Consider the following 11,860-nt stretch of genomic DNA (forward strand, 5'->3'; position numbering starts at 1 on the left):
AGAGTGAACCTAATGTGCCCGGCCGGCGTTGCTCAGAGGTTGAGTGTCAGTCTATGAACCAGGAGGTCACGGTTCGATTCCCGGTCAGGGCACATGCCCGGGTTGCGGGCTCCATCCCCAGGGTGGGGCCTGCAGGAGGCAGCCGATCCATGATTCTCTCTCATCATGGATGTTTCTCTCTCTTCCTCTCTGAAATCAATAAAAGTATATATATATATTTTTTTAATATATTTTATTGATTTTTTACAGAGAGGAAGGGAGAGGGATAGAGAGTTAGAAACATCGATGAGAGAAACATCGATCAGCTGCCTCCTGCACACCCCCTACTGGGGATGTGCCCGCAACCAAGGTACATGCCCTTGACCGGAATCGAACCTGGGACCCTTGAGTCCACAGGCTGATGCTCTATCCACTGAGCCAAACCAGTTAAGGCAAAAGTATATTTTTAAAAAATACAGAAAAGCAACTTTCCCAATTTATAAGTAAGGGGGTGGGCTGAGAGGTGGGGTCACAGCTCTGGGTCACACAGCAGCAGGGGTTCGAGCGGGGCTTCCTGCCAGCCAGTCTGGCAGGGCACAGCCTGGTCAGATCGCTCACCCCACGGGCGGGCGGGATGTGCGGGGACACGCTGAGGTGGGGGATGTCGCTGCTGCTCTGTGCGGGCCTGGGCCTCCGTCAGAGGAGCAGACGGCCACCTGCCCTCGCGCGCCTCCGGGCGACTCCACCCCTTGAGTGCGGCTTCCATGGCCCAGCAGAGGCGCGGGCGAGGCCTGGGCACAGGGGGGCAGGGCAGTCACCTACAAGCAGCACTCGGACCCTTCGCCCAAGCCGATGCCAGCACATACGGGAAGGCACCTGGTCAGCTCTAAAGCCGGCCACCCAGTCCCACCCCGTACTCCCAGCCCCACCCCGTGCTCCCAGCCCCGTCCGTCCCTGTTGTCACGTCTCCTTTGCCCTCCTGGTGGCTGTGGGTCATTGCCTGTGAGCTAGTCAGTATTTTTTTTTTAATGTGTTTTTGTTGAGTTTTAGAAAGAGAGAAAGGAAGAGGGAGAAAGACACAGAAACATCAATGAGAGAGAGAATCATTGACCGGCTGCCTCCCGCACGCCCCACACTGGGGATCCAGCTTGCAACCCGGGCATGTGTCCTGACCGGGAATCAAACCGTGACCTTTTGGTTCATAGGTCGCTGCTCAACCACTGGGCCGGACGGGCCGGGCCGAGCTGGTGGGTATGGATGGAAGGAGGAAGTACTCTCTGTATCTTAGCAGCGTCCCGTTATCCGGGAGCAGGAAGGGCCTGCCCAGCGCCCACCCCCTGCTCAGGCTCTGCCCAGGATTTAGCAGGTTGGGGGGCGGGCTGACCCCCGAGGAGGGCCGGCAGGGACACTCAACAGACATAAGGAAATGGGACAGTGAGTGACAGCCTGACCTGAGTCCCGGAAGGAGGCTTCCACTGCCCTGTCCCTTCCCAGCCTCCCAGGCCGCCTGTCCAGCACTCGGACGGTCACTGCCCGTAGGAAGGAAGGTCCAGAAAACACCACCTTCAGCTTCTTCAAAGGATGGCTACGTGCAGGCCCCGCCTCCCGTGGGAATGCCGTCCAAAGTATGCTCAGAGCCCTGCTGGGTTGCTCAGTGGTTAGAGCAGCGTCCCGCTACACCAAGGTTATGGGTTCGATCCCCGGTCAGGGCACATACCAGAATCAACCAATGAATGCAGAAATAAGTAGAACAGTAAATCAGTCTCTCTCTCTCCAACCAATTTAAAACATTTAAAAAAGAGAGAGAAAAGAAAAAAACGAAAATATGACTCTGAGTCCCTGTGTGTCTGCTCAATGACATACATTTGTTCTGCGCAGTGAAAGGGAGAATCTTTCCTTCTTGCTTTTCATTGTAAGATTTATTAGTAGCAGGACGACCAGCCACGGGGTTACATTCTAGCACATCCAGGCGCTGGCGTTTTCCAAAACTCCCACGCGCCGCGGGAAAGAAGAACGGGGAAACCAAGAAGAACGTGGGCGTGTGGCGCGCGCGCAGGTCGAGGGCTCCCCTTCCACACGCTGCACACCCCCCCCCCCCCCAGGGCCGCACAGGGCGGGGTCTCACTCCTGAACCCAGTTTCCGTTCCCAATGAAAGAGGAAGCCACGATGGCTTCCACACACAGGCTGGTCTGGGCAAACTCTTTCTGGAACAGTCGCCCTGAGCTGAAGCTGGTTCTACCACCCCTGCTGCCCCCCGCCCCCCCCTAGGTCCCCCTAAACCTGAGGCCCAGACAAAGGGCTGCTCTCGGCTCCTGGCTGGCTCATGGGAAGACAAAGTGGAAGGCGGTGCTGACAAGCTCATCCGGCTGTGGCCTGTGGCGTGGCGGGCCTCACGCCGCGCTCTGCGGGTTGGCCACGCGGCCCAGGAAGTGCAGGGCGGTGGAGTCCTGATCGTAGACGGCGAACAGGAAGGGCCGGTCCAGGGTCACGTCCAGGACCTCGGCGGACTCCGTGGGAGGCTGGGCGGACTCCGTGGGAGGCTGGGCCGACTCCCCCTTGTCCGCTTTGAGTTCAAACAGAACGCTGTTCAGCACCTGCAAAGCAGCCAGCGTTGGGGTCGCTCCTGGAAGCCCCACGGGGCCCGAGGACGGGGTGCAGAGGTTTGCTCAGACCCGCCTGTCTCCACCTTCCACCTGGCTGTCCCGGCGGAACCCCCGGCCACCCGTGTGTGGGTGACCCCACTCATTCATTTTTATTTCTTTTCTTTATTTTTATTTGTTTGTTTGTTTTTTTAATCCTCACCCGAGGATATTATTCCATTGATTTTTAGGGAGAGTGGGAGAAAGAGGGAAAGATAGAGAGAGATATTGATGTGAGAAACACATGGATGGGTTGCCTCCTGCAGGCGCCCCCCACCAGGGCCCGGGCCGGGGAGGAGCCTGCAACCGAGGTACGTGCCCTTGACTAGAATCGAACCCGGGACCCTTCAGGCTGCAGGCAGACGCTCTATCCACTGGGCCAAACTGACTGGGGCTATTTTTCTTTATTTTTAAATCCTCACCCGAGGATATCTTCCCATTGATTTTTAGAGAGAGTAGAAGGGAGCGGGAGAGACAGAGAGAGAAACATCGATGTGAGAGACACACATCAATTGATTGCCTCCTGCAAGCGCCCCGACCAGGGCTGGGATCCAGCAACCAAGGTACGTGCCCTTGACTAGAATCGAACCCGGGACCCTCCAGTCCGAGGGCCGGCCCTCTATCCACTGAGCCGAACCGGCCAGGTCTGACCCAGGTCATTTAGCACAGACGGCTCCTGCCCCCAACAGTGGGCTCTGAGGCCAGGCCTGGGCGTGACCCCGTTTGTCCACAGCACCGAGCACTGAGCCTGAGAAGGCAGGCCCCTTGTCATAGCTGAGGAGCATCGTCCCCTGTGGCCTGGGACCGTCTGTCCCCTGTGGGGCGCTTCCCGGAAGCCAGGAGCTGTCCCACGGGCCGGCCCTGGGCTGGGGGGCACGTTCCTGGCCTGGACCCTGCTGTCGGGTCTGGGAGGAGCCCGGGCAGGCGGGGCAGAGCCGCCAGCACGGGGTGAGAGGGGTTGCGCTCTCCACCTGCCTCTGCACAGGCCCAGAAAGCGCTGGTCACGCCTCTCCCACCTGGGCACACCCACCTGGCCACGCCTCCTCCCCGTCCGGCCCCGCCCCACCTTCCGGAAGCTTCCTCTGTGTCACTTCCTTGGACACCCCCCACCCCGGGAGCCAACAGACCCATCGGGCAGGGCCGCCGGTACCTGCCCGACTCGGAGGTGCTCATCGCTGATTCTGCCCAGGTTCGCCTCGGCGCCCAGCAGGGTGGCCAGCTTGGCCTGGGCCAGCAGGTCCTGCAGGTCGTAGGAGCTTCGCAGCGCCAGCTGGGGCATCGTCAGGCGGATGGCCCTGCGGAGGGGACCCAGGTTAGGTGGCCCAGGGGCTCCCCCTGTGCGGCTGGGCCCCACGGAGCAGGCTGGCCCCCCCACCCTGAGCTGGTCCCCCGGGGGCCTTACCGGGGAGCCAGGTTCTTGGTCCAGGTCAGGAGGTCGTGCTGGAAGGTGAGGGCCTCCACGCCGGGCAGGGCCGCGGCGTCGTGCGGCTGGACGAGCAGCAGGCCCACGTTGGCGCTGAGCGGCACGCGGATCAGCGAGAGGTTGTTCCGGGCGTCGCTCCAGTGCTGGAAGGTGCCCGTGCCCGACAGCATGGGGACGGCCACGGAGGTGGCGTTGTCCACCCAGAACTCCCGCAGCCCCGGCAGCAGCGAGAAGCCCTTCATCTGTCCTGGAGGCGCAGGCGGAGAATGGGGGAGAGTCAGCCGGGCGGCGGGCACGGGGAGGTGGGGGGGCCACCGGGGGCCGGGCTGGGCAGGCCGAGGCGGGCAGACCCCATAGGCCTCTGCTTTCCCCCGGGGCCAGCCAAGTCCTGCTCCTGCGAAACCCAGCCCCGGGAGCCGCTCAGGGAACAGCAGCTGCCAACGTGAGGGCACACCCGAGCTTGTGCCGCTGTCCCCTTACTTGCGGCCCACAAGGGGCACCCGAGGGCTCAGGCGCCACCTCCACTAGGAACTGATGGGGCAAGCCGCCCCAGATCCAGCCGGGCCCGGAGCCTGAGGTCCCCCAGGCCTGGCTCTGTGGTTGTTTTTTCATCAAGTTACTTTTTGTTTTTAATATATTTTTATTGATGTCAGAGAGGAAGGAAGAGGGAGAGAGAGAGAGAAACATCCATGATGAGAGAGAAGCATGGATCGGCTGCCCCCCGCAAGTCCCCCACTGGGGATCAAGCCCACAACCCGGGCACGTGCCCTTGATCAGAATCGAACCTGGGACCCTTCAGTCCACAGGCTGACGCTCTATCCACTGAGCCACACCGGCTGGGGCTCAAGTTACTTTTTCAGAGCAGTTTTAGGTCCACAGGAAAATTAAGAGGTGGCGCAGAGGTTCCCGTGTGCTGTGACCCGCCCCCCCACCCCCTGCAACTCTGATGAGCCAGGCAGAGAAAGACAAGCACCCCAGGGTCTCACTCACGTGGGGGATCTAATGCGCACAATGACTAACAAACGAAACAGAGACCGAGAACAGACGGACAGCTGTCGGGCGGGAGGGGTTGGGTGAAAAGGGTGAAGAGATTAAGGAAGAAAAACACACCTTGTAGACAGACAACAGGATGGAGTGGGGGAGGTAGAGGAGGGTGAAGGATGAGGGAAGGAGACGCGACTAATGGTGATGAGCACGCATTACAACGGACGGATGCTGTGCCGTGCACCTGTACGCCTGACACCTGTCTCATGTTATTGACCAGTCACGCCGATACATCCCCCTTTCAAAAAAAGACGCTTCCGCCCAGCCAGTGTGCCTCCGTGGTTGAGCGTCGACCTCTGAACCAGGAGGTCAGGGTTTGATTCCCGGTCAGGGCACATGCCCGGGTTGCGGGCTCGATTCCCAGTGTGGGGCGTGCAGGACGCAGCCGATCCGTGATTCTCTCTCATCATGGATGTTTCTCTCTCTCTCTCCCTCTCTGAAATCAATAATTTTTTTTTTTTTTAAAGAAGCTTTGGTGACCTTCTGCACACGCTCCCTGGGGGAGCTCAGCCCTGCCCCCAGGCCCAGCAGGAGGCTTTTTAGTTTAGAGAGGGGAAAAAAGGACTTTTCCCCACCAACAAACTGAAACAAACAGACGCTGGAATCTGCATGGAGGGGCTGCCTCTCCCCACCCCCCTATCCCCCCCGCACCGACCCCCGCCTCCCGCCCCGGCTCCCCTGCAAGGTCCATCCTTGTCCGGAGGTTAAGTCAATCTCTCCAGGTTAAGTCAACGGATGTGGCGGAACCTGCCAGGGCCAGCACCAGGGCCAGGGGGGTCAGCGGTGCTGGGCAAAGGGCGGCCGGAGCCCACGGGCTCCCAAACGCTGTCCCCCTAGCTAGAGACATACCCCTGTGCCCTGAGGCCCTCGTAACGGGATGTCGCTATTAGCGTTTTTCAGACAGAGTGGAAGGGAGGAGGGGAGAGGAGAGAAACATCGATGAGAGAGACACAGCCCTGGGTTGCCTCCCACACCCGTTCCGACTCGGGGGTGGGGATCGGACCTGCAGCCCAGGTACATGCCCTTGACCAGGAATCACACCCAGGACCCTCTGGTGCACAAGCGGATGCTCTAACCACTGGGCTACGCCAGCCAGGGCGAGGTTGCTTATCCTGATGGAACCTCATCCATGTCCCTCAGAGGCAGGGCTCTCAGCCCACCCGTCAATCACAGAGCCACCACCTGAGGGCGTGTTCCCCTGGGAGTTAGCCTGGACAGGCCCTTCCCGTCCGCAGTGCACACAGCACGGCCGTCGGGACGGCCTCTGGGCAGGACGCTTGCCCACCCAGACTCCTGCCAGCAAGGGCTCCAACCCTCCCAGCAGCACATGAAGTCTCACCGTCCCGCCCCCAGCCTGGCCGGCGTGGCTCAGTGGTTGGGTGTCGACCTAGGAACCAGGAGGTCCCAGGTTCGATTCCCGGTCAGGGCACGTACCCGGGTTGCGAGCTTGATCCCCAGTGGGGGGCGTGCAGGAGGCAGCCGATAGTGATTCCCTCTCATCATGGATGTTTCTCTCTCTCTCTCTCTCCCTCTCCCTTCTCTGAAATCAATTTTAAAAAAATAAAAATGAGCCCTAACCGGTTTGGCTCAGTGGATAGAGCATCGGCCTGTGGACTCAAGGGTCCCAGGTTCGATTCCGATCAAGGGCATGTACCTTGGTTGCGGGCACATCCCCAGTAGGGAGTGTGCAAGAGGCAGCTGAATCGATGTTTCTCTTTCATCGATGTTTCTCTCTCATCGATGTTTCTAACTCTCTATCTCTCTCCTTTCCTCTCTGTAAAAAATCAATAAAATATATTAAAAAAAAAGAGAGAGACAGAAACCCAGCCCTTCTGAGCGAGAAGCTGGGCTGTGGGGGTCAGGAGGTGTGGGTTTGGACCCCAGGTCCCCGCTCGTGGCTGGGCCGTCGGGAGCAAGTCACTTTCTTTCTCTGTGTCTACGTCTTCAGCAGTGACACCTCTTCACCGCACACAGGGAATTAGAGGATGGGGGTGACAGGAGGCAGGGTAGCAGCTGCAGAGCCAGGGCTGCAGGGGGGCGGGCCTCTGCCCAACCGACCGTCATCCAAGGAGCCGGAGGGGACAGCCACTCCCGTCCTCCTGGCCGTGTCCGCCGCCTGCCCACCTCCAGGGCCGGGCAATGCTCAGCTGAAACGTGGGGCGTTAGGGCCACGGAGACAGAGCACCGCCACCCCCTGGCGCCGGCCTGGCGTGGAGCCCACGGAGGCTGGGCCTTACCTTGGAAGTGGACGTAGGCGTTGAAGAGCAGGTTGCTGTCTGGGCTGACCGCCCGCAAGGGGCTGCCCATTTTCCACCCGGTCACGGCCTGCATGAACCTGTTGATCTTCTGAGCGGCCAGCTGCGGGTCGGTGGACAGGTCGAGAGAGCGCGGGAGGGTGACGGGGGCGAAGGGAACCAGGCCCCCCACGAAAGGCTGCTTCAGGCGCAGGCCGGGGGCTGTGAACAGGCCCAGCACCGTGGACAGGAGCAGGCGGGCCTGGCCGCCGGCCCCTCCCTGCAGGACCAGGAGGCCCTGGATGGTCTGCAGGGTGGACAGGACCTTGTGGCCGTCCAGCCGGGAGGTGCAGCTCTGGTCCTCCCCGGGGACCCCCAGGAACGCCTGCAGCCGGCCGGCCGTGGGGTCCAGGGCCCCCAGGTAGAAGGAGGTCAGGGTGCCGAAGAGCGCCGTCGGGGAGAGGACGGCCCCGCCGGCCGCGGCCTGCGTCTCGGTCAGCGTCTTGTACATGCGGAAGCCCATGAAATTGAGCAGCATGCCCACGGTGGCCACCCGCATCTTGTCCTTGCCCTGGAGCTCCTGGGCGGCCAGCACCAGCTGCTCCCGCAGCGCCTCCTCGTCCACCGGGAACATCTTGGCCTGGATGGGGACGGCCGTGAAGGTGGGGTCCGGGGGCGTCTCCCCGCTGGGCTTCTCCAGCTGCTCGCAGCTGCTCTTGCTGTAGACGAGCATGTGGAAGGGGTGTATGTAGAGCCGGTCGGCGGCGGGCAGGCCAGCCAAGGTCAAGAGGCAGAGCAAGGCGGCCCTGAAGCCCACGCCTGCGGGACACATGGAGCGTTTGCGGGCCCTGAAAGGTGAAAGGTGAAAGGTGGAGGGTGAAAGGTTACTGAGTGCCCTGGAGCCCGATTGGTTCCCATGGTCCTGCAGCCATTCGCCTGGAGCAGGGGTCGGCAAACTGCGGCTCGCGAGCCACATGCAGCTCGTGAGCCGCGGTTTGCCGCTCTGTTGACTAATGAGTTTGCCGACCACTGACCTAGACTCTCGATTTCAATAATTACAGGCTTTGTTGTTGTTCCTTGTGATTAAGCCCCTATCCCAGTGGTCGGCAAACTGCGGCTCGCGAGCCGCCGTTAGCCGACCACTGGCCTAGAGAAACCCCTCATGTCTGTGAACTTCCAGGAGAAGAAATGGATTCAAGGTCCCCAGAAAACACCTATAGCCCGGCCGGCGTGGCTCAGTGGCTGAGTGTCCACCTATGAACCAGGAGGTCACAGTTCGATTCCCAGTCAGGGCACATGCCCGGGTTGTGGGCTCGATCCCCAGTGTGGGGCGTGCAGGAGGCAGCCAATCGATGCTTCTCTCTCATTGATGTTTCTCTCTCACTCTCCCTTTCCCTTATTTTTCCCCTTAAATTTATATATTTATAAATTTTTATTGATCTCAGAGAGGACGGGAGAGGGAGAGAGAGACAGAAACATCCATGATGAGAGAGAATCATGGATCGGCTGCCTCCTGCACGCCCCCTGCTGGGGATCGAGCCCACAACCCTGGCATGTGTCCCCAACCGGAATCGAACCCGGGACCCTCCAGTCTGCAGGCTGACGCTCCATCCACTGAGCCACACCAGCCAGGGCCACAAAGGTATTTTTAAAGAAGAAAACAGCTATGGGATGCTGGTGCAGCACACCCGGTCCGGAGGAGGCGTGCTTTCGTTGGTTTTGTTTCACGTGTTGGGCCTCAGCTGAAAGGTCGCGGCGTCAGGGGAAACCTATGGGTGGCGCAGGGGCACCAGCCCCCTCCCGCTCTGCACCGGTGAACAGTGAACGGCACAGGCCCCGCTCCGGTGACGCAATCTCACGGGTCATTTTCAAGGCAGAGGCTGTGATGGCTCTCCTGCCCCGAGGGCTCTGGGTCAGCAGGCAGCAGGGGGGGGTCCAGGCTCCGTGGGTGGTCCTGGCCCCGTGGTCTCTCTTCCCTCACCCCTGCCCGGTCTCCCTCGTCACCAGCCCCTCCTTCTCGGTGTCCCTACACCTGGTGGCTCCGTGCAAACGGCGAGGGTGGCAGCTGACACTAATGCCACGCTTAGCACTGCCAGGCACCACGCCAGGCTTTTCCTACCTCAGCCTCCCTCCTCTTCTCACCAAGTGCCCCACTCCTGCAGGGGTGAGGGGGAGGGTGGGCTCCCGGACGCCCTACTCCACGCTGCCACTGCGCCTGCCACTCTTGCCCCTCTGCCCTGCCTCCCGATACCCTGGCCCTGGTCACCTTGTCACACCCCGCATTGCTTATCTGCCTGTTTATTTATCACCAGTGGCCCGGTGCACAGATTCGTGCACATTGGAAGGACATCAGTTAGAAGAAAGATCCATGCGGTAATTGCGTTACTGCAGAAAACGACACGTCACAGTAGTATATAACACATAGCGTTATAAAATCAAAACACGCGTGCGATTGGTGCCATCAAGAGCTTTCTATGTATCTCGCACGCGCGAGTAGGCATTAATTTTTAAATTGCCGGTGCGCGTCCTATGTACTGGCCGGTCGGTAGGACATACATAGAGTCAGTCACGTAGCCTTTGATATAGATAGATGTTGAGTGGTTATTGCCTATCTCCTCCCAGGTGAACGCACACCCCCTCGAGGGCAGGGTTCTCCCACATTGCCCCCAAAAGTGCCTGGGCCATTGTAGTTACTTGATAAGTAGCTGTCAAATAAGGTAAAGAATGCTGTTTTGCAGAGGAACAGAGAGGTTTAGGGACTGGCTTGAGGCCACACAGCCAATAAGAGACACAGCTAGGATTCAAACCCCTTGAAGCCCCCGTCCACACACACAAGCACCGATCTAGACCGCCTCCCGAACGAACTAGTAAGAATTTGCCTTTTCAGTTTATCTGAACGTTTGGAAAGCACCCTCACCTTCTGGTGCTCTTCACTGACACCCTAATCCAGCCGTGGGCAAACTACGGCCCGCGGGCCGGATCCGGCTGTTCTATCCGGTTCTCTTGCTCTCCCCTCCGCTCCTTTACTTTGAATTTATATTAGTTCACACAAACACTCCATCCATGCTTTTGTTCTGGCCCTCCGGTCCAGTTTAAGAACCCATGGTGGCCCTCGAGTCAAAAAGTTTGCCCACCCCTGCCCTAGTCCATGAGCAAGGGAGGCCAGGAATTGCTATTGGCCCCATTTACAGAGGAGCAAACCGAGGCTCAGGGAGACGGCGATGAGCCTGACTGCGCGGACCCAGGCCGTGAGCCCAGGACCGGAGACAGGTCTGCTCCAAAGGGGTTCAAGGACACAGCCCTGGGCCCCCTGAGCCTGGCCCCTCCGCTCCCCCAGCCGCCCCCCCCCCCCCCCCCCCCCCGCCTGTACCGCAAGCTGCGCAGTCCCTCTGGCTGGAAGAGGACCCTGTGGACTCCTGGCCACTATGAACCTGGTGTGGGGCAGGGGCGGGGGCCGGCCACCGTGACGCCTGGGAGAGGGACCCAGGGTGGGGCTGAGGGAGGATAGCCCAGGTCACCCCCGGCCCCTGGCCCCCGGCCCCCGGCCCCTGGCCCCCAGCCCCCGGCCCCTGGCTGCAGTTAGCTACCACCCTCCAGCTGCTCTGCCCCCCACCCCAGCCCCTACCCCACCTTTTGGGTCCAGCAGATGACTCAGCTGTCCTGGGAGCGACTGGGGGCTGGGGCTTCGGGTGGTGTGTGGAGAGGCACTCCCGGCTTACTGTCTGCGTCAGCCCCCAACACCAAGGCCTTCTGCTTCTGTCCCCAAGACCAGGACAGCCTCTTTCCCTGGCCGGGCCACGGAGGCCCTATTTATATGTGAGGGGCGGGGATGGAGCCGCTCCCAGACTGTCCTGTGCCTGGGCTGGGGAGAGGGGTTACATCACGGTGGGGGAGGGGGCCTAGCAGCCAGGCCTGATGAGGGGGCTGGACGCCAGCGGGACTCCTGCGGGGACAGCTTCCAGGAAGTGGCTGATCGATGCGCTCCCTGCTGAACAGAATGCGCTGGGACAAGGCCCAGTTACACATTCACTGAAGTTCCCGGGAGCGGGGGCCGTGGAGCATCCTGTGTGGGTGTGTGAGGGGCCTCTGCCCCCTCAGCCCGAGAATGTGCCTCCTCAGAGGCCTGGGGTGACTCTTTCTTTCCTTTTTTAAAATGTGTTTTGTTTTTTTTTGCCCCCACCGGTTTGGCTCAGTGGATAGAGCATCGGCCTGCAGACTGAAGGGTCCCAGGTTCGATTCCAGTCAAGGGCATGTACCTTGGTTGCGGGCACATCCCCAGTAGGAGGTGTGCAGGAGGCAGCTGATCGATGTTTCTAACTCTCTATCCCTCTCCCTTCCTCTCTGTAGTAAAAAAAAAAAAAAAAAAAAATCAATAAAATATATTTTAAAAAATAAAATGTTTTTTGTGTTTGTTTTTTTTTTTTAAATTGATTTCAGAGAGGAAGGCAGAGGGGGACAGAGATAGAAACATCCACCATGAGAGAGAATCACGGATCAGCTGCCTCCTGCACGCCCCACCCTGGGGATGGAGCTCGCAACC

At 60.0% G+C, this 11,860-nt stretch overlaps 1 protein-coding gene across 1 annotated transcript; it reads right to left on the reverse strand.

Moving 5' to 3' along the window:
- Positions 1–245: 245 nt before the first annotated feature.
- Positions 246–11,316, reverse strand: AGT (angiotensinogen). Its single transcript, XM_080651336.1, has 5 exons — positions 10,951–11,316; positions 7,324–8,168; positions 4,022–4,289; positions 3,770–3,914; positions 246–2,574 (listed from the first exon to the last, which is right to left on the reverse strand). The coding sequence occupies exons 2-5, from the start codon at positions 8,150–8,152 to the stop codon at positions 2,371–2,373; spliced, it is 1,446 nt and encodes a 481-aa protein (XP_080507462.1). The 5' UTR covers positions 8,153–8,168; positions 10,951–11,316; the 3' UTR covers positions 246–2,370.
- Between the last annotated feature and the right edge of the window lie 544 nt (positions 11,317–11,860).

The sequence above is a fragment of the Plecotus auritus genome (genome assembly GCF_963455305.1).
Source record: "Plecotus auritus genome assembly, chromosome: 14".
NCBI classification, from domain to species: domain Eukaryota; kingdom Metazoa; phylum Chordata; class Mammalia; order Chiroptera; family Vespertilionidae; genus Plecotus; species Plecotus auritus.

Coding starts and splice junctions, on each gene's coding strand:
- AGT (XM_080651336.1), bottom strand. CDS start 8,152: ATGTGTCCCGCAGGCGTGGGCTTCAGGGCCGCCTTGCTCTGCCTCTTG. Junction 4,290..7,323: donor CGCCTACGTCCACTTCCAAG/GTAAGGCCCAGC, acceptor CTGCGCCTCCAG/GACAGATGAAGGGCTTCTCG. Junction 3,915..4,021: donor ACCAAGAACCTGGCTCCCCG/GTAAGGCCCCCG, acceptor TCCCCTCCGCAG/GGCCATCCGCCTGACGATGC.